Consider the following 26,075-nt stretch of genomic DNA (forward strand, 5'->3'; position numbering starts at 1 on the left):
TTATATGTCTATATTTTGTATTGTTTGTGTTTCTTTATTGTAAGTTGCTTTGCGGGCCGCTAAGTGGGAGAAAAGTGGTGTCTAAAATAATGCTGTGATTACGATGATATAATCTGAGAAGCGTTTTACTAGCTCTTCAATATACAGTGGTACCTTGGTTCTCAAACTTAATGTGTTCCAGAAGTCCGTTCCAAAACCAATAGAAAGTAATGCAGAGTGGATTAATCTGTTCCAGACTTTTAAAAACAACCCCTAAACAGCAATTTAACATGAATTTACTATCTATTGAGCCACAAAATGAAAGCAATGTACCCATTACCATTGGAGGGATGAGTGTGCGGGGTGTATGAAGGGGGAGTTCAAATGGAGAAGGAAAGGGAGGCAAAAGTTCTCTGAGGAGCCAGTTGGCCTCTCTCCGCCCCGCCCCAGGCCAGCTTTTCTGGATTCCTTCCGCCAGCACCCCTTCCTCACCTTCTTCAGCCAACCCTCCCCTAAGCCAAAAGAGCAAGCAGCCCCCGCCACTTGGATGTGTTCTGCCCGCGCTGTCCCATGCCCTGTGATGGGATGCAGAGGCAGTCACTTCTGGGGCAGCAGAGGGACCAAGCGGGGCTGGGTGGCAGTGACATCGCTTGCCTCCTCGGCACAACCTTCCCCAACTGAGCAGCGGCCGCAGCAGCGGAATCCGGAAGCCGAGAAGGGGGTTGTTGATGCTGCAGGGACGGCAGCAGAGGGACCCAGCAGCGTGGGGTGCTCAGCATGGCCTTCCGGAACTCAGTGCTGGCTGTGGCAGCAAAATCCGGAAGCAGAGGAGGGGGTATTTGATGTGGTGGTGCGCAATCCCCCCCCCCCCATGCAGCTGCAGGAGGTACGTGCTCTAGGGAGTGTTTTCCGCAGCAGCCGGCACGGAGTTAGGGAAGCTTGTGCTGAGCAGCAAACAATGTCGCTGTTGCGCTGTCTGCCGCTGCCGTTGCTACAGCATCAATGACCCTCTTCTCGGCTTCCGGATTTTGCTTCTGTGGCCAGAGCTGAGAGAAGGCTGTGCTGAGCAGGCAAGTGATGTTGCTGCTACTCTGCGCCGCTTGTTCCCTCTGCTGCCACTGTTGCTGCAGCATCAGCTACACCCTGTATTGCCAGTGGCTGGCGCTGAGCAAGGGGAGCCCAGGTCCGGAGGAAAACAAGCAGGCAACCGAAGTATGGCACTCAAAATGGAAGTGTACCCCCCCCCCCGGGAGTATGTTCGGGTTCCAAAACCGGAACACCCATTTCCGGCTTTGAAGCGTTCGGGTTCCAAATAGTTCGTGAACTAAGCTGTTCGAAAACCAAGGTACCACTGTACTATTGAAATTACCCAGCTTCCAACTGGGATTTAACCTTGAAGGAAATGTAAATTGAAATCTAGTAATTGCACAGGGTCCCTTTCCAATGACAATTTTATGATGAATCTGTACTTCAGTATCATCATAAGAGCTCTGATAGGGTGTGTGTTAGGAAATGGTACAAACATTATTTTTGACTTGAATTTACAGCTATTGGTTAGTAAGCTTATTTCCAATTTACCAGATAGCCTTTTTTTAAAAAAAAAACACCCAGATATTGCAACATCTTCAACAAGACTTACAACACAATTCTGTGAATTTTCCTGGCAGCAAGCCCCCACTGAGTTCAGTAGGGCTCACTACTCCCACATAAGAGCACGCAGCTTTATACTGTCCATATTTTGTCAGCATTATATTTAGGCACAACCGTGTCCGAATGTACCGATTAATAGGGCTGTTCTTCTGAAAATCTGCTGCAGGAAATACGAAGATACAACACCTTGAAAGATTAAACCATTTCATTACAGCATAAACCTTTGTGGGCCAGAGTACGCTTCTTCAGTATCACATGCAAATTGTATCTTGTTGATGTGCCCTTCATTTTTAGTCTTGCTATTAGGCAGTTTTTAACATATTTCAACTTGGCTTCGAGGCCTGCTTCTACGTATCAGCATACAAAAGTTTTTCTGTGACCATTTAGCTTTGATTGATTCATTAGTTTGTCTCAGCAGTAAGTTGCAATATTGCCATTCCGCCACATATTCTTTAAAAACAGCCATATATGCTGCACAGGGCGGAATCTGGTTACTATAGCTTTTAGGGGCAGATATTACAGATATGGAATAAAGTTAATGAGTGAAGATTCAAAATAAAATTGGACAAAATCACCAGTGTTTCTTGTTCCTTACCCCATTACTGTTTCATTGTTACCCAAGCTGCCTCATTCTTCTACCATCACTTCATTAGAATCTGTAATTCACGTAACTATTTTCTTGTGAAAGACTAAAAAATGCCGTTAAGAGATGTTAATACAACTTGAGTGTTACTGGCCATGCAAAATTTGGGCCTTTATAAAGGATTTTTTTAAAGTTGCCATATATCATTAGGATACAACAACCTAATGGCTTGCTTTGAAAGTTGAGAGGCAGTTGGTAGCAATCAGGTGATGGGATTTAGGCAGAATAAGAATCTAGACAGACACATGAAGAGTTTGTGTTTATTTGTCTACATTCAGCATAATCCAGATGTGCTGTCTGAATGACCCAGACATACAAAACCCACTCTTTCCCACAAGTTTTAAAATAAAATCCTCACTTATAAAACTGAAAAACACTAAAGCATTAAAATACAGAAAGCTTGTTTAAACTCACTTCACAAAAGCATTAGCAGAAGATATCCCTTATCTATTTAAAGCCATACTGTGTTGACACATGAATGTCATTTAAACAGAAAAAGGATACTGAACTCAAATTCTATTTAGACAGAAAATTGAAATGGCAAACAAACCATTAAATACACCATTAAATGTCCAAAATACAGCTAAGTATGGAATTACAAAGTACTCAACCATTAGTGACTGATATCACAAAGAGCACTGCAACATGGAAACAGGGTTTACATGTTTACTGTGATGCAATAAAACTCAATATTCAAAGGGTATGCAAGTTTAGAAGGTAACAAAGCTTCACACCCGAGAAGAGACTGGTTTATCTATACTGATAGTTCATGCTGTGGTCATTTCTGCCATAACCAGCTTGGGAGACTTGGTAGGAATTGGGGGGTCCACTGTAATTCTGGTTTGAACCTGGGGAGTTGTAGTTTGGCTGAGAATATCCACCTAGAGTGAAAAGGGAGAGGGGTCACTTTAATATGCCATTATAAATCACTACTTTGCTTATATAGTCTAAACTATCACATACACAAATAGCAGGCAACACACCAGAACAGAATGAATATTGCCTCTCCAAAGTTTGGTAATTGAAGAGCACTTGGGGTACAATAATCTTTCCCTGCTGCACTTCTGCCTGCTCTGGTCTACCACCGCCTCCCTTTTTAACGTGATCTAAAATTATGGTTGAGTAACAAAGGCACTCCCATCAGCTTTTGGAAAAGAAAAGGAGCAACAGGAGTCCCCTGGACTGCTAATCTTTCTCTAAACTAAAACCTAATCAAGTAGAGTGACACTCTTCCGCCTTTGTTCATTGCATGTTCCAGAGGACATACATATGGACACACATATATACATACATGGGAGCAATGGCAGTGATCACATATAATGGCTGGCTGATTAGCTAAGTCAAGATTTGTGGACTCAACATGCAAACACTTCAGGGTTGCTGTTATTCTATACGGACGTTGCTTACCTTGGTAAGATGACCCTCCTCCCCCAGCTCCGCCCCCATAGCCACCATGGGAACCAGCATTGTAGGCGGCTCCTCCTGAGCCGTAATTGTTTGCGCCACTACCGCCACGTCCACCGCCGCCACCGTAACCTGGAATTAAGAATGTATACTGAGGAAAGTCTCACATCAGGCTACTTTGGAAACATTAAAAATCAAATGTAAATATATGAAAGCTGACTTCAGATTAATATCACAAAGTAGTTTTCTATTACACAGGGAGATTATCAGCTCTTATTATAGATGTCTCCCCTAGTTTCTTGCAACACAGCAGCAGTGGAGAGGCTATACCGAATCTAGCTGCAGGATGAAAGTTTCCAAACACACCTGCTCAAAATCATTAGATGTCTTCATTTATCACTGCAGCTCAACTCCACTGCCTTTTAAAAGATTCTCATCTGGTCTGCATCTCAACCCCAATTTAACTGGAATACCTGTTATCCACAAGCATCTTTAAAATACATCCACTTTACTTAAGCATACTAAGTAACAGAATCACATCAGTGCTTAAATTATCATGTTTCCTTTACATTTCCAATTCTCTGTTCTTGCACTCTGGACTTACAAAATGATAATGGCCCTGATGTGCAGTGTACAAGACACATGCTTATGCTAAAAGTGTATTAAGCGCTTTCACAACTCCCACCACCCACCAGGAACACACTGAATTTACTTTCATAATTGTAGTCTGATCCTCCTCCACCGCCAGCAGGAGAGTTGTAGGAATTCGAGTATGAAGCATAGTTGCCTTGGTTATATCCCTTCTGCTTTCCTTGTGGTGGCCCATAGTTGCTATACTGGTTCTGGTTATACGACTGCTGTTGTTGGCCTTGATGGGGTTGATACCCCGAACCATAGGCGGGCTTTTGCTGTCCTCCATGCTGCTGCTTCTTCCCAGCGTGTTTAGGAGGGGCAGGAGAGCTGTAGTCACCACCTTGGTAGTAGGAACCATACCCTGCAGATCCACCACCCCCTCCTGCATTGCCGGAATGGCCACCATTGCTGTAAAACTGACCTAAGGACAGGACAGAAAGCAGTCACTACACTTGTTCAAGTTATTTGAAACTGCTACATTCTCAGGAAGATATGGGCCTAAAATGTGACTCTGTAGCATGGTGTCAAGCTCCCCCTGCACCCTAGAAGAAATCCCAGAGCAAACTGACATGTTACCCTGGATGTCCTCCCTTCCTTAAAGGGATACAGTGGCACCTCTACTTACGAGCACCCCTGGTTACATATCCTTTGGGATACGCACACGGCAAACCCAGCAGTATTTTTCCAGGTTTTGCCGTGCACGCATATGCAGAACAGGTACCTCTGGTTGCGAAAACCTCGGAATGCGACCAGAGCTCCGGAACCAATCCCATCCACAACCGGAGGTACCACTGTACTTAGGTTTGACTGGGGCCTTATACCTCTCTCTGGAAGGGCTATGCACTCCCCACAATATTTTACATGATACAGTAGTAACCCATTTTTTGTAGCAGTGACAATTCAAAATTTGGAATTCTATAGACTTGAAGTCAGATATGAACATCCAACAAAGCAGTCTGGTATGATTTCAGTTCCCCATGTACCAGACTGCAAAATATCCCCTGGTGTGTAAAAGGAAGTGATGATCACAGCTGGAAACAATAGCAAAAGACACAGAGTTACTACTCAGGTACATCTAAAAACAGCTTGCCCAGAAAGTATATTCATTTTGAATACAACTTACTCAGTCTGTAAAGATTCTGTTTCGAAATACAATTTGAGCACACAAGATTTGATCTAAAATTATGCTTTAGTAACGAAGGCACCAGCTTTAAGACCCATAACAGATGTTATGAGCCTATGGTTAAAACTGAACAAGAATGGCTATTGTCTAGTAAGGTGACACATGCAGCCAATCTGCACAGCATAGTATACTGGAAGGAACCCACTAGTTTTAAATAAAAAATTAGAAAATTATTTCTTGAAATAAGTCTTGGCTCCTCAAATCATCTTCATACTAACACCCACAACACAGTGGGTATTAAAGTGAGTTTTCACTCAGTTCAGAGCTATGCAAAACACAGTTTCTCTTTTAAAAAAGGACATTTAACAACAAAATTGGGAAAAACAATTCCCTCACCAAAACCACTTGTAGTTAGCATGTTAACTATGTTGTAAACTGCTTATTTAGTAATGATTTTATTTAGTATTCATTAACAAATAAATAACAATGTGTCTGCATGGGGGGTATTGCTTTTGTTTGTTATAATGTTATGCAATTTTGTGTTTTTATATTGTAAACCACCCGTGATCCTTGGATGAAAGGTGGTATAGAAATTTTAAAAATAGTTACCCCTAGGACAGGGATCAAGATACACACATTTAAATCAACTACTGAAGCAAAGAAGACCAAACAGTATGTTTATTAAAAACCTCAACAACTAGTTTATTCCCTGTGCCTTTTCAGTGTTTAGTAGCTTTCATTTCCTGGACATTACATACACCTGTTTTGGGGGACATGCACTGCAAAAAAAGATAAGTAGCCATACCCTACAAGAATTTGAACCAACTTGCAAAGTGCTTTAGGCCTTTTATCTTATGTTGCAAAAAAATGCCCACTGCAACTAATGAAACCATTCAATTTTAGAGGAATCGCAACCCAAGCATTGTAGCTGAGGCTGTAGGTCCTGGATGTTATACCAATACAAGAAGCACAAAGGATGCAGATATTAAAATTAGCACATACTATTTCACATACAAGTCAATATCATGCATGCTTAAAACACCAAGTTGTCGTGGATTCTGAATTGTTCAAATGTCTCTCCCCTTATTATTAGAGGCATCTACCCACTTCGGAGAACCAAAAAGGTTAAGTTTTGTACAAAATCTGTTGTAAATTAAAACAAGTAGTTAACACATTTTCATGTTCCTTAAAAATAAAGCGATGCTTTCCATAAAAAGCAAAGGGGGCCTTTTGCTTGTAAGCAGAACAGAGTTGGCTCTTTTTGTGCACAACGCACACACACATTCCTTGAAATTTAGCTCCCCCATATTGTACATCAATATGACCAAAGGCAAGTCACAATAAAAACTGCCACTGTTTGTAGGCTAACAGTTTCAGACAAGCTGCGGTGAAAAGCCACTGTTGAGAAACCCAGTGAAGCACAGGGACACAGCACGAACACTTTGGGTTTTGGAGTTCGAGAAAATTGGAGTAAAAAGCTGTTTTATGTGCAATACTTTTAGATGATCTAGGAAGACCCAAAATCATGATAGCCGTAGCAGTCTGTGAAAAAGTCACCTACAAAAGGGGGAGACAGAGCAGAGGAAAAAAAATTAGAATTTTTGGAAGATGGCAAAATGTGCCACATTTTTAAAATTTATTTTTATTTCTCTGCTCCCGTCATCCCCCCCTCCCGAAACAAACCGAGCTGTGTATTTTTAAATTTTATTTTTTAGGGAAAATGCTTTTCGGAATGGTGATTTGCTTCACTGGCATAAAGCAGAGAAATGTTTAGTTCATTTTAAAAGCAAGTGAGATTTGCTTTCAACATCAGATTTTCCTCATTTTGCTACGTAAAATAGAACTGAGCTTCACTACCCCCAGGGTGTTGTGTTTATTTTTTCCATGAACACTTACTATAGCCTGCTGTTGCAGAATTGCCACCGTAGCCATAGCTTCCATATCCAGCTCCTAGAACAAAATGAAGTATATATTAGTCACCTGACAATATTGCAAAAAAGGAGCGACTTAAGTAAACCATTAGGTATGTTTGCACCATGGATTTACACAGATGCTCAGATTCAGACACATATATAAAAAGTGGGCTCCACAGAACCACTGAGTTCAGCAACCATTAAGGCTTTCATCAGTATTTATCTTCCAGCTCCTCCTTAGTCTCACTATAAGCACTGTTGTACTGCCGAGGTGGTGAGCCTGCGCCCCTCTAAATGTTGTTGGTCTCTCAATTGGCATCCACTCCAGCCAACATGACCAATGATGGGAACCAGAATCTAACCAAGCCTGTTGGGGTACAGGCCTCCCACCCTTGCTATGAAGCAGATACAGCATGTGCAAGATGATTAATGCTAGCTTTCACACTTCAAAGTATGGAACAGAAAGGAAATAACTCACCAGCATTCATATATCCTCCATGATTAGCACCACCAAATCCACCTCTTCCTCTACCGCGGCCTCGGATATTTCCTCCTCTACCACGACCCCGCATGTTTGGAGGGGGTGGCACTTCAGTATGCATAGGGCCTCCCATACCGTAGCCTGGATTATGCTGTTGAAATTAGTAAAAATCCAACCAACAGAAAGTCAACTAACTTATTTTTTATTCTTGCTATGTTAAGTTATTTTGCATAATTCATTGCTAAACATCTCCTAGCTAGAACTGTAGCCACAAGCTATGCTTTTCAAATCAACCACCAAATAGTCTGTTAAGAGTACTGTCTCTCTAGGGGATTGAGTAAGTATTAATCTACCTGAAAGCACAAGTTATAGGGTTAAAATTTACCTTTACGGGAAATTTGGGTCCACCTCGCGCTGGCATAGGGGCCCTTTTCTTCTTTTGCTCCATTGGAAGGGGGGCATCTGGAAAAAGCTTTTCTAACGCAGCCAGTGCAGCATAAGCTTTCGCCACTTTTTTGTTTGAACCAGCTCCTTGGAATTTCTGACCATCAACCTCAACCTTTGAAGTAAGGAAAAGTGTCAGGGAGAGAGAACTGCACGTTCCCATGTTGTAACTGCATTAACTAATAGTAATTCTGAATGCAATTTTGTATACCAGATCATCTCACCTCCATCACAAACCGCTTATCATGACTGCCGCCAGTTTCTGAGATCAGCTCATATTTTAAGCCACGTCGTTTTTCATTTAGCTCCATAACTGGGTTTTTCCCATGCTTCGTCAGTATTGGTCCCTGCTGCTTCACATTCTATGAAATTAAAATACCACTGCGTTGGTGCCATTTCCACTTTTTAAAAATGTAGATCAATAATTGGGGGGACGGGTGTGTGTGTTAAACTGGTACAGAAAAGCCAAAAGCCAAAAAATTATCTAGGTTAGCATCCCACCTTCCTAGTTAGCACAGTAGGGCAAAGCAGGATGCTGAGGACAGAGAAGCAAACCATGTGGTCTTCGCCCACTAGAACAAGGCACTGGCTTTGTGAATGTGTACAGTAGAGGAAAAAGTAGGCTTTCAAAAGAGACAGCTGGGTGCTGGTGAGAAGTGTGCTAGAAACTATAATGTACTTTGTCTTAGACTACGGACAATTGATTATTAGAGTACACTTAGAACTATAATGTCAGATTTAGTTAAGATACATTATGTGAGAGATATTGCATCATTTGAATCACTTCCATAACCATTTTGTGGTATTGATTGTACAAGAGTTTCTAAAACGAAGTAGGCACTTGTCATTGATCTGGAGTGACAGGGATTCTAGCCTGAAGAGCAATGACCAGAGCCTAAAAGAGGCACAAGTAATGTACACCTACCTCTGTTTGCTCTGAAGGAGAAGCAGCACTGGGTGTACAAACAGTCTCAACTACAGGTGGAGCAGTAATAGCTACTGGTTTCTGATCCGTTTCCTCTGCTGATTCATCACCCCTCTCTCTTCCTTCTACACCCGTAGGCAATCCCATATCTTGTAACACCTAAGAAAATTTTTTATGCTGATCAGTTTAGAAGCTTCTGTACAACTTCAGACTGTTATATACTCAGTAACATCCATTAAGCCATTCAGCAACCACACCTAACTAGGGTTTCACTAGCTATAGCTTGAGCTTCCAAACACAGAACATAACATGATTTAGAGCAGGGGTCAGCAAACTTTTTCAGCAGGGGGCCGGTCCATTGTCCCTCAGACCTGGGGACGGACTATATTTTGAAAAAATATATGAATGAATTCCTATGCCCCACAAATAACCCAGAGATGCATTTTAAATAAAAGAACACATTCTATTCATGTAAAAACATGCCGATTCCCAGACCGTCCGCGGGCCGGATTTAGAAGGCAATTGGGCCGCATCTGGCCCCCCAGGCTTAGTTTGGGGATGGGGACCCCTGATTTAGAGCTTGCTTATCCAGGCCCGTGCAGAGATTGTCTGATGCCTGGGTTGGAAGTCTTGTTAAAATAAAGCTATAAATTTAAAAAAGAAAAAAGGGGGAAAGGAGCTGGTTTCTAGAGAGAGCCCCCCCCCCCGACAGCTTAGCCCTCCGAGGCATGGTGCAAGTATACCTGGCTGCCGGCTCCCTCCTGTGCTTATCCCTCCCAGCTTCTAGGTAAAGCACCCTCATAGTCAACTATTACCATGGCAAATCATAAAGTACAAACTGCATTGATTACATGTCTGTGACAAATCACGGTTCTCCAATTTTGTCTTGTTGGTCAATTGCAAACTATGGGTATGTCAATACAAACAGAAGACTAAATCATAGTTTAAGCTTCCTTAACCATGGTTTGTAATGAATGACACTGATGTATTTTGGGAAAGGCACAAGATCCCCTTCCAGACGAAAGGAATACAAGTTCCGTTTAAAGTGAAACTGTGTATGTACTGATTTACAAATAATAGTTAAGCACATATTCATAACCACTTCCTACCTTTACAGCTACATGCAGCTTGGCTGTTTTTTTGGAAGGTCCTGAAGCTTCATATGAAATGCCATCTACTTCCACAGACATAGTAAATATAGGAGCATGAACTGGACCTGTCTGAGACACTAGTTTATACTGAAGTCCAGGTTTCAGTTGGTTCAGTTTCATCAGTGCATTCATAGCTTGCGGTGGTTCCGATTTCTCCTCTGAACAAAAGAAGGTTTTTGTCAGATATTAATGTATTGACTGAAGACCCCACATTAATATCCTTTGTGCTCTACAAAGTGCACAGTGTTAAGTTTATAGCTATCAAACAAAACAGCCAAAGCAGAAGAACAACTTGACATTTGTTTCTACCTCCTAACATTCACTGACATTTACATATCAACATGAATCCAACACATCTGGATTAGCAAGCACTTGGAAAACTATGTATACCTACCTCTTGCCAACTCAATACCTTTTTTCTGAATCTTCTTTTTCTTTTTGCTTGGAGACTTCTCCTCTCCGTCTTCTTCCATAGGACGTTTCAACGGAGCAATGGCATATGTGGTGCTAGGGGGAATCTGGACTGTAGACAAGATTTTAGATTGTCAATAAAAGCACCAACATATTTTCTGTCGGAAATAAAATTCCAAACTACTAAAACCTACCAGTGTAATCAACTGGGTTTTCATTTTTTGGTTTCTTGGGCATCTTTGATGGCAACGGATCCATCCCCAAAACTTTATGAAGTTGACCAAAAGCAGCAAGCCTTAACGCATGCTAGAGAGATAGAATGTGTATTACTGAGGTGTCCAAACTGCTCCTAGCTTTTCCCACATTCATAACAAAACCCATTCCCAGTATTTCAAGCCAGAAACGTCTGAAGACCAAAGTCAGCAAGCACTCTGGAACTTACTGTTAAGTTTTTAAAAACCTGACATCTTATTTTTGGGAAATCAGCAAAAAAACTCCTGTTTTACTTAATGGGACCCTTTCTTCTGTTTCAGATTATAGCCAGCCTCATTGGGAAAACTAGCTATCATTAAGAACTCATTGCGGTTTTGTAACATCTGTAATCAAAACTATACCTGAGCACTCTGTGTGATATCTTCCCTTTGTTGTCTGTCTAGATGCCCAATAGCATCAGTGGCTTCTTTTTCACAAGGATCATAAATACCAGAACCATCTGAAGGCAGGAAACAAGGAAGATATGCAGAGAATTATCCTAGGGTCTCTACGTAGACTCAAATATTCCCTCAGCATCACCTAAGACTCAGAAATGTAAGTAGCTCAATTGAAGTTCTTGATCCAATGGGCAATAATTTTGATCTAGTCTGCAATACAGATCAATAAGCCCAGCACTGTGTGGCAAGGTTGCCAAAGTCTTCAAGCACTCCAAAAGCAACCTGCACATTCTGTCACATCCCCATTAAGGGAGTTGGAATAATGGGTCCATAATTTTAAGAGCATTTGTTCAAGATAATGTCATGCCCTATACATCAAGCCTTAAGTGAAAGAAACAGATAAAATATGGTCATGCCTAACATGGTGGAAACACAAAACCTTGACTAGAGCCAATTTCAGTCACATCTATTGAAATCAAGAACTATCTAACCTGGCATGACTATTCCTGATGCAAGGCATTCAAGAACTCTTCTCAGGGCCTCACCGGCTCCCATTGGTCGATTGGCTGTTCCAATTGATTTCTCACACAGCAGTTCTAGAGGCTGAAAAGACATTTCAGAAATTGTAAGGAAAGTAGTAAACAGTTATCAGTGCCCATAGTACAGATGCTGGCCTACCTTAACCATTACTCTATTAAATAACTCAGTCAAAGAGACACATGCATGACTAGAAAATTGGGTGTTGGATCTAGAAGACCTTGGTACAAGCTTGCCTATCACTGACTCAATGGAAAAGTTGACATGTGGATGTTAGTGCCCTTTCTGTAAAATGGGAATCAGTGAATGCAATAAAGTTTTCAAACTTAGCAAGTGCAACATAAATAGTAGAAATAACATGCTCTCTATAGCTTTAACATATAGAATGCTCATAGCTCAGATATTAATTGCTTCTGCTTCAAAGTGGCTTCTCTGATGCAGCTTTGGGGGGGGGATTGTAGTTCCCTAACCCCACCAGCAACTTGAATTGAAGCATGCACCTAATAATATTTTAAGTGTTTGAAGTCAATGGTAATTGTTCAAAAAAATGGGGTTTGCAGTGATCATGTTGGTGAAAGCAAGAATGATCTGCATGCTAAATGATACAGACACTTGCAATTTACTTGCCCTGCATTCATATTCCGCTCAAGCTGAATCAAATGAAGCTTAGCAAAGTTTGGTTGTGGGGGTTGCTGTAAGGCAGGCATAGGCAAACTCGGGCCCTCCAGATGTTTGGGACTACAATTCCCATCATCTCTGACCACTGGTCCTGTTAGCTAAGGATGATGGGAATTATAGTCCTAAACATCTGGAGGGCCGAAGTTTGCCTATGCCTGCTGTAAGGTGTGTGGTCATCTAACCTAGACCAGAATCACTTTTAGCTGTTGCCTTGGCGTAAGCTTAACTGAAGGTCTGAAATGTGTGTGAGGGGCTGTCTAATAATGCCTGTGAAGTATTAGAATGGTAATCTGCATTGAAAACTGAATAACCCCACCACATTCTCAAATATTCACTGGCTGCATAGACACATAAGCCAGACTTTCTGTGTGCTGGTGCATGTGGTCTGATCACTCCTCCAGGAGGCCTAGGTTTCCTTTTTGCATTCTAGCAAGCCACAATAAGCAAGCCAACAAAGCATGGTTTAAGATGGGCAGTGACTATGTTTTGTTGTTACAATCAAACTACAGTGGTCCCTCGACTTACGAATTACTCGACATCCAATGTTTTCGACTTATGAACAGGACAAATGGCCGCACGCTTACTAATTTTTCTACATCCGAACGGAAACTGTTGGCGGCTTTAAATGCGGTTTCCTCAACTTACAATTTTTTCCCCCTATGGGAAACCGCTTTTCGACTTACAAATTTTTCAACCTACGAATGTGCATTCGGAATGGATTAGTAAGTTCGTAAGTTGAGGGACCACTGCAACAACTTCCTGGTACAGTATACATATTCTGCTCACAGCAGGAGAGGGCTGAAGTGGAAGTAAGCAGGCAGCATGCACTAGCTCACTGCTCGTTTACAATTTACCATAATAAACTAGAAACTCTGGCTTATGACAATGTTTGTGCAAACACAACCATTATATCTGAAAACAATGGAAACGTCCTACAATGGCATATATTCATTGCACATTCAAATTATTTATATGCCACTAAATGGGTATTATTCCCAAGCAGTGATTTCAAAACTATTCTCTCCCCCAGGCCACCTGAAATTTGCCAAGGCTCTTGTTGGGACTATCGTACTTAATGATTTTTTCTGCCTCTTGCAGCAACTGTGTTAAATACTGTAAGATTTCTAATTGTATTTTCATTATTTAATTCCTTAAATATTTTATTGTATTATAATTTGAATTCCATAGAACTCACTTGCATTACAAAATACAACATGATAATCAATAAAATACAAATACAATTGAAATCAATATAACTGCTTAATGGGATGGATATGCTGGCTCTTGTTTTCAACCACAATGCAGAGATCTGCCCTGGACCATCCGAATGTAGCTTGCAGACCACCACTCCTGTTCTAAAAGCACAGGACAAGTCAATTTTGATCCTCAACAAACTGATGAACTGATGCCATGAGGATACTATAGCTATAAACCAAAGCAGACTTTTGGCAAGTATTTTAGAATGGTCAGGCTTCCGCAATCCCTAAAATCCCACCTGATTGTGACTGATTGGTCACATGCAATCAGTCTTATTTAACAACCTAGGCAATCTTACAAAGATTACACTTTTCTTAAACATAAAAAGGATTTAAAAAGCACCTGCTTTTTCTCACACACTTTTGCATTTTAAAAAAGAAATAACTTGAAAGATTACCCATCCTCTAAGTGGAGCCCAAGTAGGCACACGGGTACACAGATCTCTCAGCACTCTGATGACTATGACACATGATTTCAAGCCATTTGCCCTGGCCTAGAATAAAGTAATAAGCAACACAGGTTCAGTAATATACTGCATACCAGGACCAAATTGAGACAAAATATAAATTTCTTGTAGTGCTACTTTGTCAAGGGTAAACTATGTATACATCTCCATAGCTTTATTTCTTTAGTTTAATTACTGTGTATGAAAACTTACTCTTAACACAAAGCAGCAGCAATGAAATCTACTCCATTCCTTCTCTGAAAAACTAAATTCATTCAAGTGCTTCTTTAGCAACTGTACATATAACAGATGCTAAGTTCTGCACATCTACAGCCCAGATTTAAAACATTTTAATGAAGTTATACAATTACAACTTACAAGTTTTCTACTTAAAGACAAATATAAGAACAAAATGCAAACCTGGAACCACTTGGCGTGTCGGAGTGACGCCAAGGCAGCAAGGCATTTCTGCCTGTCCAGAACGTCCGGTGAGTCGTTGACTGATAGCGTTTCTATTCGTGGGTGGAATAAGAAGACAAGGTACAGTTTGACCAAGGGGGTTCTGTCGGGTGGAGAGGGGATGAGGCAGTTTCCTAAAGGGCAGCTGAGGCTCCCAGAACTCTGATCTACAGCCCTGTACCTGAAAATATAGCCTCAATACACTTTACTTTGTCACCCTTATGAACTAACAACTACATAAGGAGAACAATGTGAGGCACTAACTCACTCTTACAAAAGGAAAGGAAACCCTACAGGGAAGGACAGAAATCCTAAACTATTTTAACCAGGTTACAAAAAGGTATAGAACTATGCTAACCAACAGAATGGAAGGTTAAAATTATATCCCCACTCTATATCCACAGAAGTACATAACTAAAAGCTTTTCTAGATGGGAACCCCCTCCGCCCACAAGGCTTGACTGCCCTGGCCCCAGCCCATGACAGAGTGCGTCCTGTTGGTCAAAGGTCCAGCGTCCCTAAAATCGACAAACTAGAAGGCTTGGTAGATGTGGTCAGATATCAGAACCATAAAACAATCAGTAGCGAACAAAATTACTATCCAGTCTGTGCTGCAGCAAAAGTGAAGATAGGAAGAAGCCAGGGTTTTAGATAAGGCTAGTTCAGTGATTTGAAATGTGAGACCCTTTAAGCATTGTGTTCACCTGGCTACTGAAAAAATCATTCTAGATTTATTCAAATGTGAAGATTGCTTTTAATATTAAGGGTGAATTCACACATCCAAGCTCATCTCTGTACGATCAAGTGATGTGCATGTATGAAGACAGCTATCACACAAACACCGGGACAGGTATTTTGTAGTATTTGATATCACCTCAAATACTTTGTGTGGACTGCCTCCTTGAACTCAGCTGCAAATAATCAAGCTGAGTTATTGTATACATACTTGTCACTCAGACCCATACTGTAGATGCGGGAGTAAGATGAAGGATGGAGTAACTTTATCCAAAACTCTGCATTACATTATTGAATTCAGCTGAACAGGCTGAAACCCCAAAACGACCAAAAATACAAAAAGCAACTATCATTTTTGCTGCAACACAAACTGCTTTTATGTAACATATCCAATTTCATGAACATGCAGAAGTCATTTAAACTAAGACTTCATCTTAAGAGGTTTTAGTTTACATTTATAATGTCTGTATCCATCATTAAGGTCTGATGAAAAAAGTTTTACCAGTGAATTAATGTACTTGTACAAGGCCATACAAAAAGGCCCAAACATTTAAAAAATTGATTTAATTTGGAAGGTGCTACTCAGATTCTAGAAGCCTATAATCCAGTTGTTCATAACCATGACACTGTGTAGCATTGTGACACAAAGTTGATTTGCATGAAATTGCTCTGCCTAATCAAAAACAGAACACCACAGTGAACAATGAAGTCCGTCTGGAAACTTATTCTGCGGTTGCTAGCAGTTTTCAGTCCTCCATACCTCCAGCTAACATTTTTTCCATTTCTTCTCTGACAACAGGAGATGTCAAGTGGATGGTAAGTGTCAGTGGAGGTTCTTTTGTATTCTTAATGATAATTGCAGCTTCACTGACAGATTGGATAATTTCATATTTATCTTCAGTAATAGCCTGAAACACAAAGAAATGCCTTAGAGTTTTATCAGTCTCTCTACCTTTCTGCAGTGCCAACATCCAAGTTAAGAGCTTTGGGGCAACCAACTACCACACTTTTAGCAGACATCTGAAGGCAGCCCTGTTTAGGGAAGCTTTTAATGTTTAATAGATTATTGTATTTTAATATTCTGTTGGAAGCTGCCCAGAGTGGCTGGGGAAACCCAGCCACATGGGCGGGGTATAAATAATAATAATAAATTGTTGTTGTTGTTGTTTGATTTTGGCGTAGTTGGTATAGCCAAGAGCAACATATGGAAATTCGCTTCAGGGGCCCAAATGCTCCTTGGGCAAGCTGCCCAAGATATGGAATCCACCACATCTCCCTACCCTTCACACATTTCTCCCCACCCCCAACTTGCACAATGACTGGAAAGGTACTTCAGGCAGAAAACCCCTTTCAACACTAGGACATTTCCTCTTATAAAGGTTTAACTAAAGCTTCCCATTTTGTCTGAGCAATGAGTTTATCTAGCCCATTCAAATATCAGACTAGTTTCAAAAGAGGAAATATTGATAATGAAATCATACTATGGTATCTAAATAGTTTCTCAAATAAGCCAGTAGTAGCAAATGAAGATGAGCTAAAGCCAGTAGTAGCAAATGAAGATGAGCTACCAAGTACTGAGGAATGTTCTCCAGCTTAATTTGTAATGTTCTGGAAGTTCTGAAGGGACAGACCCACAGGGCTAGTTACAAGAGGTGCCAGCAACTGGATACAGAAAACTGGCAAATGGTAGGCAAAGTACTTGGTAGATCTAATTACAATGGGCCCAACACTTATGCAAAGGTTCAGTCCCGGAGCACCATGCACAAAGTGCAAAGTATGGAACACCTGGAACAGGGCTACCTGCAAAGTGGATGGCTGCTTACTGGACTCTGCAAAGGAGGCACAAGGGAGAGCCATGGCAGCTCCTTGCCAAACCTTGCTCAACTTTGGGAAGGAGAAGCAAGGGCTCGGGCAGCTCCTTCCCAAAGCAAAGCTGCAAGAGAAACCCACTAGATGCATGGGTTGGGCAGAAATAAATAAATGGAGAGTGGGGAATGATGGGTTTTCCCTGCTCTCCATTTATTTATTTATTTATTTAGGTGATTGCAGGCTCAATGTACTACTGTACATAAAATATTTGCTCCAGAATTATCCCACATCAGCTATGCTTTGATTACAAGCAAACTTTAAATGCTACAGTATACGATAGCAAAATGCATGATTTTTAGATGTTATAATTATTTATTAAATTTCTATACTGCCCTCTATACTGAAAGGAGCACAGTGCATTTTACAATATGAAACCACAAAAATACATTACATAGTAACTAACAAAAACTATAACACCCCCCAACTGTTTTAAAAGCCATAGTTTAATTAGCCAAAGGCCTTGGAGAAGAGGAATGTTTTTGCCTGGCACCTAAAAATATGTAAATAGGTGCTTGTTACTCAGATTGAGTTACTTTATCCAAAACTGCATTACATTAGAGTATCCAACAGCAAAAATTCTGCATTACATAAATTCTGCATTACAGCAAAAACTGCATTACATTAGAGTATCCAACAGCAAAAATTCTGTGCACTCTTTGGCATGAAACCCCATAACCCAATAAAGTAGGATAACATTGTATTTGTTGCACGAACAAGTAAAAAATAAACAAAATAAGCGGTAGCAATTATAAGCTTTTAAAAATTGCCTATTTTTCATACTCACAGCAAGTTGGGTTCCAAGATTATCTGCCACTTTTTCCAAAAGACCAATAGTAGGCTTCTCCTTGCACAACAGAACCAACTCAAGATCCAAGTCTCCCTTAAGCAAGAGCCCCTTCGCTACAAGACCAACACGCATCACTCCACGAAGTGTCCGAGTCAAGTTCTCTGTGGTCTTCGGCTCACTAAGAAATGATGAAAAGAAGCTTTACAGAAAATGATGAAATGACAAACTGCTCTTTTATTATGCTAAGCATTTGTTCAAATCAAACTTTCAGCACACAATGGAAACACTGGGCTGTTTCAAAATAGCCACCAAACTGTTTTGCACTACATGGAGGGACCCAAATATCTTTAAAAGTTGATTCAAGTAGAACAAACAAACAAAGGTATTACATCTCTATCAGCCCATTGTTTCTACCAGTCTATCATCGTGTACAAGTGGTACCTCGCAAGACGAATGTCCTGCAAGACGAATTTTTCGCAAGACGAATGTGTCTTGAGATTTGGTGGTGATTTGCAAGACGAATTCGTTTTGCAAAAAATTAGTCTTGCGAATCGCGGTTTCCCATTGGAATGCATTGAAATTTAATTAATGCGTTCCTATGGGCAAAAAAAGAAATTTCAATGCATTCCTATGGAAAACCGCGATTCGCAAGACGAATTTTTTGCAAAATGAATTGACTTGCGGAACGAATTAAATTTGTCTTGTGAGGCACCATTGTACAGGTCTTTTAATCCCCAAAGCATTCATCTACCTGCCAGGGGTAAAATACAGTATTAATAAAATTTTAATTTCAAGGAATAAATACTAATAGAATATGGCCTCCTCTTAAGCAAAAAAAATGAAAAGGGAACTTCCTTGCCATAGAATATGGAGTCTGAGAAAAGTCAGGAAGCAGTGAGGCATAACAGCCAGTGTGGTGTTGAAGTAAGTGTCGAACTAGGATCTGGGAGACCAGAGTTCAAATCTCCACTCAGCCGTAAAGCTACTGGGTGACCTTGGGCTAGTCACTGCCTTTCAGCCTAACCTACCTTACAGTGTTGCTATGGAGATTCAATGAGCTCCTTGGGGGAAAGGGTGGAATGTAAATGCAATAAATAACTGCTTCCAGAGCCTCTGAGACTCAGCATGAAGCCTAGGAGATTCCCCACCATCCCAAACAGGGCAAAGGTGTGGGTGGAGAAGAGAGGTGCATTGCTGCTGTCTGAGCCTTTTAAACATTCATTAGAGTGAAGCATCCTACACCCTCCAGCTTGGTGTGTGGGCAAGTGAAAAGTTGCACTGGGCTCTAGAAACACTCATAAGTGTTTCTGAAGTTCAGCAAGATGCCATTGGGAAGACTTCATTTCCTCTCAGGGTTGCAACGGGGCTGGTAGCAATCATATATTTTAGGTGACTATGAAGGCTTCATGTGCTTATGGGCGCCTGGAAATGGATGAGTTGGACTACGAGTAAGAGAAGATTATGGAAACTCAAGTATAGCTAGTGGCAGAATGACTGGTCAAGAAAGGCACTGGGAGATACCATCTAATCCAGCCCTGAGCAAAGACCTTCTTCTAAAGTGTTTCCCTCCTAGACGATAGCATGGAGAATGCACCAGTGTCCTGGAGTCTAGACCACTGGGTACCAATGAACTGTGTATCCTTAGTTTAGAGTGAATAGACAGAAGTGCAGCCTGTGTAATGGTTATAGCGCAGAACTATTAAACAGAGAACATTTAACTGAATATTTTAGTTTGCAATTAATCTAATCCTGTGATGTGTTCCTCAATTGTTTCTTCCACCTTTACATTAAAATGCAGAGGTCTACATACTGTAGCAACAATGATAATCTTCCTTTTATTTTCTTCAATGCTCTTAAGTCGAAAGTTTTCTCCCCAACTGGAAAAAGCAATAATTAGACACCTTTGGATGCTGTTCCATTCCAGATACATGGAGTATCTGTTAAGCACTGTTTGGCTAAAGAGTACTGTATATTCCTGCGTATAAGACTACTTTTTAACCCAGGTTGTCTTATACGCCCAGTCATCTTATGCGCCGGAATATACAGTATTTGGAGAGGCTGAGAGAGAATGACTTCCCAAAGCTACTTAGTGAGTTCACGGCAAAGGCAAGATTTGACCCAGCAATGTCCTTATCTGTAAATTCAGTCTCTTATCCACTATGGTGCAGCAACTTCAAGAATGCCTTCTCACAGCCCACCAAGAAATTAGCCCTGAGGTTTTGATATAGGGAGGAAAATTCCATAAAACATTCTACAGCTCCATTTTTTCATGGAATTTTCAGTTTAAAAATAAAAATACAATGCCATTTTAAAACTAAACCACTCTGCACATGGAATGACTTCTGTGAGCACAATGGAAATTGTACTCCCCCTGCATTCACCTATCTACCCCAGAGGAACCCCCACATCAAGGTGGAGGGGGGTGGCTGCACAGCACGAGAAGCTCTATTGTGCCTGCACAAGTCATCCCACACACAATGATTTAGTTGGATGCAACTCAGTAGGTTGCATCTAAATAAATACACTAAACACTTACAGTAAGCATTTAAATTAGTAAATACACTAAATGGATATTATTATTAATTATTATTACTACTACTAATTTGCTTGGTTCAACTAATATATATTATCCATTTAGTACTTTACTAATTGAAGCAACTAAAACACTGCACATGTGGAATGACTTTTTCTGCGGAAACTTACCTGAACCTTTTTTTGGGTGACTACCCCAAATATATCTGTGTGCATTTATTATATAAATACATAGGTCTTTAGTGTGCAAAAATTAGCATATGAAGTTTTCAGTACCTTTATTTCCTTTTAGAATTTAAACACTAAGGAGGCATATGTGGTTGTGTTGCCACATCCCTAAACATAGTTACAACGCATTAAGCATGATTATTTTTTTCAATTTCCTTTCCTCGTCAAAGTATTTCATTTCAAATATTTTTGGCTATTTGAAAATTCTTTGACAGTTATACAACAGATAAAATTAGTATAGCAGACTTCTAGATTTGCTTACTAAAAATAAGTCAAAGATGCAAAATGAGATCTCAACCTACATAAGGCATCAGAAGTTTCCAATTCAAACATTTTCAGAACAAAAATCCACTTTTCTGATGTTTAAATTTATGCTGTACTAGTATACACCCCAAGAAATGCAAAGGGGTATCATATCCAGTCCATGTTTTCTCCTTGACAACAAATACCCACCCTATACTGTATTTATAGGGAAATCTAGTGAAAAAACGTGACACTTTCTAGTTCCAGGAAGACTTCAACACAATTACCCAAGATTCAAGAAAATACCACTCACATATATGTATGTGGTAATGTAGTTGGGCTGCAATCTTATACTCTTAGCTGGGAGTAAGCCCAACAGAACTAAATGACACTTATTTCTGAGTAGATGTGTATAGCACTGCACAGTAAGAGATTCTGTGGTAGTGGCAAATCCTCCAGCAGCAATTAACTTAATTGATGAAATGTTCTAAAATGTTTGTGACTGTTCTATCAGCTTAATCAGGGATGGATAACCTGTAGTCCTCCAGATGGTGTTGGACCTGAATTTGCAACAGTCTCAGGAAGCATGGCCAGTAGTTAGGATAGGAGCTGGAATCCAACAACATATGGATGACCACAAGTTCTCCTCTCTCTATGGTAAATGAAACAACCAAAACTGTGGACAACAGGAACAAAGTCATGCTTACTGTTTAACCTACTGTGGCAACTGGAGATTTGCCTTTAGACGTAGAGATGGCTGCTTGCAATTGTGCCCTTTGTAAGTATTTAGCAGCTGACTGATGAGCAGAAATGTTACTTACCTTCCTTCTTTGTTCTCTTCTTCAGCTACAGTCTCCATGGTCTCAGGTTCTGGCTGCTCTCCGCTACCTTTCTCTTGTTCATTAATCCAGTCAGATACAGCCTTGAGAGCACGTTCAGTGTGAGAGACCATGTTCTGTACTGCTGTCAGCTCCTCTTGTGTTGGATAAACTGCAGAGTGTTTTGCCATAACATGGCGGTCATCATTCACAAAAATACGCATTGGCCGCTGAAAATAAAAACACAAATAGTAAACCAACAGTGTATGCTATTGGCTTTCACCTCTGAATGGCAGTCTCTTACCATTTTTGCTTTTGACCTTTGGCTGAATTTTTCAAGAAATATTTGCTTCTTCCAATTTGTACTCGCCCAGTGTGTTCAGTACTCTGGGAAAATGAAAAGGATAAACAATATCAGAAATCAATCAATCAATCTTTATTGCGGTTATAGACCAGACAGAAAATTTAACAACAGAAACATACACTTCATCTTCATCCAATAATATCATAAAACAAACTGGTGGACTTGTCACAATTATGAATTTATATTATAACAAAATATACCATTACATTTTATGTTAATCCATGATTTATCATGTTCATAGAGGTCTCATTCTAATCTCCCCATCAACAATCCTTGTTGCAAACCATGTGAGCAACAAGCGCTGATCACCGTTTGTTTCATTCCAATCAAACCACAATGCAAAACCAAGATTTGCTCTTGGCTTTCTGATAATAATTTGAGTGAAATGCTAAGCAAGAAATTGTGGTTTGTTGTTCCTGATAGGGAGGGGCAAAGCCAGAGCCATCTCTGTATTCATGATAAACCAGCAACTATGGTGTACTGTACTGCAGGGAAAGGAAACCTGCGGTCCTCCAGATCCTGGACTCCAAGCTCCCTTAGAAAGCATGAGCAATGGTTGAAGAGAACTGTGATCCGGTAGGATCTGGAGTGTCGCCCATGGCTTGTTGTGTTGTGAGAATGGGGTAATGGGTTATGTGTTGCCATGAGAACAAATTGCTTTATTGTAGCAAGAACTTTGAGAAGTGCAGGACAGACACATTTGAAACACATAAAAAGAACTAAAAACAGAGCTTGCTGGTCACAGGAATGATTTAAGTTTGTAATTTGTGAAGTTAAGCATACTGGGGCCTGGCAGAAGACGTTCACCTTGTGCTATGCGGTCCTTTGAGCACAACAGGATAAAGATCTTTGGGACCAAAGGAAAAAAAATTTCTCTCAGTTTTTAACAATAACAAAACATTTAGCACAACCCCCCACTCCATCTAGACTGTTCTGTTAAAAAATGTTAAACCAAAGTGACCCAACCTGCTAGAGATGGGGGGAGGCCGATCAATAACAACATATTACATTGCAACATGAAGTTGATGAGGCAAGAAGCAGTGTGTCTTGGACAAATGTTCAGATCACAAACAAAGATGCTACACTAAACTAATACTACCAGCACAACTTTTCACAGAAAGAATATAATTGAAGTTGTAAACATTAAATAAAAACTAGTCTCAGTCTAACTTCGCTTTTAAACTACAAATTAAGCACCTGTTTTAGTTAAGCTTATGAAGCTGCACAAATTCAGTTGTATTCATCAATCTCAAATGCTCTGCAAGCCTATTTCAGAACTGGTTTCTTGTGGAAAATGAGCAGCAAAGTTCAGGGAAGAACAATATTTTATTTTCATTGTTGGGGGGGGAAGCAAGCACAGAGACACTGGAAAATGCCTAGGCTGTACAACACTATTCAGCACATCCTATTGCCTTTAAGCCTTCCCCCAATTTGTGCATCTAATCCTGGATTCAGCTTGCATTAAATTATTTCAAATTACGGTTTAGTGGGGCTATGATTTCTTGACCCAACAATCCTGAGTAGCTGGTACACCCACTCAATATCTCTCTTTCCATGGGCTCGGGTGTTAACCCACTGCTTTGAAATCGTAATTCCTAGCCAAACTTAATAGTAGCGCTACTTTTGTAAACGGAAAGCCAAGGCTCCTAAGTTTGGGAAACGCCATCACCTCTTTTGCTAGTTAACTGACAAAACAAAAAGCTGATAGTTGCCTAGAAGTAGCAGACTTTGAAAAGAGCTGCTTATCACAAACTTAAGCTTTACAATCATTAGATCCCCACTCGATCAAAAAGTGGCTCTCCCCCTCCCTCCCCCCCAAAAAAAAAAATCCACGCAGGGGCTCGGCCATTTAAACCTCACATCTGCCAGGAGATGGAAGACCAGTTTCAGACCTACGGTCGTCAAGACACACGCAAGAGAAACCCGGCGCGGCCCAAGACCCTTTTCCCGTAACCCGAAGAAGGGGACCCGGCCCTTGCCGCATTTTTAACCACGTGGAGGGAGCGCGTGCTGACCTGGGCAAGGTTAGCCAGCAGGCGAAAGCCATTACGGTATGTACCGGGGGTTGGGGAGGAAATAGAGAGGGCGGCGCTTCATTTGGGGAAGGGGGTCGGCACAAAACGCGAGTCCCGCGGAGGGGAGGCAGAGGGCGCCAAGCGAAGCGGGTCGGCGGCGGCCGCTGCGAAGGTGCCACCCGGGGTTCTGAGGCGAAGGTCCCCTTCCTCTCCGCCTTCAAGGGGAACTCGAGGGCGGGATCGGCACTTATAAGAGGGAGGCGGCGGCGGCGGCTGCAGCACACGTGAGAGGAGGCATCGGGGAAGAGATGGAGGCCGGGGGCCGGGGAAGAGCGCACCCACGTCCCCGGGGCCACTGGCTCCCCTTCCGTCGAGCCGCCCCGCGCGCCATGGCGCTTCTCTCCCTCCAATTTCCCCCCTCCCTCCCGGCCCAGGCGACGCTGCCGCCGCCGCCATTTTGTTCGCTCCACACAATGGAGCGCGCGCGCAAAGACAGAGACACAAGCGGGAGAGAGAATCCTCTTCGGAACGCAGGGAAACGTTATTTCCCCCTCCCACCCCACCGCACGTTCCCTCAGAAACGAGCCAAGCTCCCGCTGCCGCCTCAGGAGAACCCCGTGTTGTGGGAGGCGGGCCTGAGGCTCGGGCTTCTCCCTCATTCCCTCCCCTCGAAGCCCCTTCACTCACCGAGCGGTCTGGGCCCGTCGACAGCGGCGGCCTCTACCAACGGCCGCCCCGCTCCCCTCACCGCCACAGAAAGCGGGCGGTTGCCGGTATTGGGCTCGCGGCTTCCCGCGCAAAAGGCGGTGGCGGCTACGGCGGCGACGCTGACGGCGGCTTCTCCTCCTCCTCCGTCAGCTTCTAACTGCAGCGCGGTAGCGGCGGCGGCGGCGGTGGCGCGCGGGAGGGGGGAGGGGAGGGGCGGGGCTGCGCGGAGGAGAAAGGCAGGTCGCCGGACCACGTGGTTTGCGCCCCTCTCCTCCAATCGCGGCCGAGCGAGGAGGCGCGCGCCTTGCATGCGGGGTGGAGGAGCGCGGCGTTCTAGTCCTTCCGCCCCGCCTCCTTCCCCGCCGCCATCTTGTCTCCTCATACGCGCGCCGTGCGTAGCCGGCGACCTGAGATGAGCAGGGCGCTCGACCCCGCGCGTCTCCACACGCGAAACAGGACAGTTGCTTCCAAGTATTCGAGGAAAAGGGGGTTGTGGAGGCGGATGGAGGGCGCAACTACCTTTACATATACAGTATTTATTTATTTATTTATTTATTTATTTATTATTTATTGAACTGGTCGGTCTCTTTATCTTGCACTGGCAGGGCGACCCAAAGCGTCGTAACAGCCATCGGCCTGCCCACCTCCTTCCACGGAGCTAAGTGTGCGCAATAAAGCTGCGATCCTAAACACCCATAGCTTCGACGTCAGGAAGCTGCTCACCAGACCATTGGGGGTCCATCTACCTCAGTATTGTCTGCACTGATTGGCAGCAGCTTCCCAGGATTTCTGGCAGGAGCCTCTCCCATCTCTGGCCTGCTTGCCACTGAGCTATGGTTGCTCGGAGTTCTTCAGTGCCTGCGGTTCCCATCAAATAAGAATAAAATACACACGTTTAGGCACGCCCTTAATCCTTTTGTAGTCGGACGGTTTGTTAATAAACCGCCTGTAGCATTTATAAATTGCACCCGTTAGGGTTAGACGAAGCAGCCAA

At 42.1% G+C, this 26,075-nt stretch overlaps 1 protein-coding gene across 6 annotated transcripts; it reads right to left on the reverse strand.

Moving 5' to 3' along the window:
* Positions 1–2,514: 2,514 nt before the first annotated feature.
* Positions 2,515–25,290, reverse strand: ILF3 (interleukin enhancer binding factor 3). 6 transcript variants are annotated; one of them, XM_035140737.2, is made up of 20 exons: positions 25,061–25,290; positions 22,299–22,381; positions 21,998–22,224; positions 18,171–18,351; positions 16,278–16,425; positions 14,745–14,836; positions 14,277–14,372; positions 11,899–12,010; positions 11,372–11,469; positions 10,952–11,063; positions 10,759–10,869; positions 10,305–10,504; positions 9,196–9,354; positions 8,495–8,632; positions 8,212–8,385; positions 7,824–7,977; positions 7,329–7,382; positions 4,389–4,730; positions 3,680–3,808; positions 2,515–3,153 (listed from the first exon to the last, which is right to left on the reverse strand). In XM_035140737.2, exons 2-20 carry the CDS (start codon positions 22,299–22,301, stop codon positions 3,023–3,025), a joined length of 2,661 nt encoding a protein of 886 aa, XP_034996628.1. In that variant the 5' UTR covers positions 22,302–22,381; positions 25,061–25,290; the 3' UTR covers positions 2,515–3,022. The 6 variants fall into 6 exon arrangements, with proteins under 6 accessions (XP_034996628.1, XP_034996627.1, XP_034996626.1 ...); XM_035140736.2 differs by having other exon boundaries at positions 10,741–10,869; XM_035140735.2 differs by having other exon boundaries at positions 18,171–18,372.
* Positions 25,291–26,075: the final 785 nt, after the last annotated feature.

Source organism: Zootoca vivipara, chromosome 16 (assembly GCF_963506605.1).
Source record: "Zootoca vivipara chromosome 16, rZooViv1.1, whole genome shotgun sequence".
NCBI lineage: Eukaryota > Metazoa > Chordata > Lepidosauria > Squamata > Lacertidae > Zootoca > Zootoca vivipara.

Bases quoted from the DNA above. Each gene is read 5' to 3' on its own strand.
- ILF3 (XM_035140733.2), bottom strand. The intron at 14,837-16,277 runs GTATGGAGGACT...ACCCACGAATAG, and splicing joins GGAAAAAATGTTAGCTGGAG to AAACGCTATCAGTCAACGAC. The intron at 14,373-14,744 runs GTTTGCATTTTG...ACTTTATTCTAG, and splicing joins GACACGCCAAGTGGTTCCAG to GCCAGGGCAAATGGCTTGAA.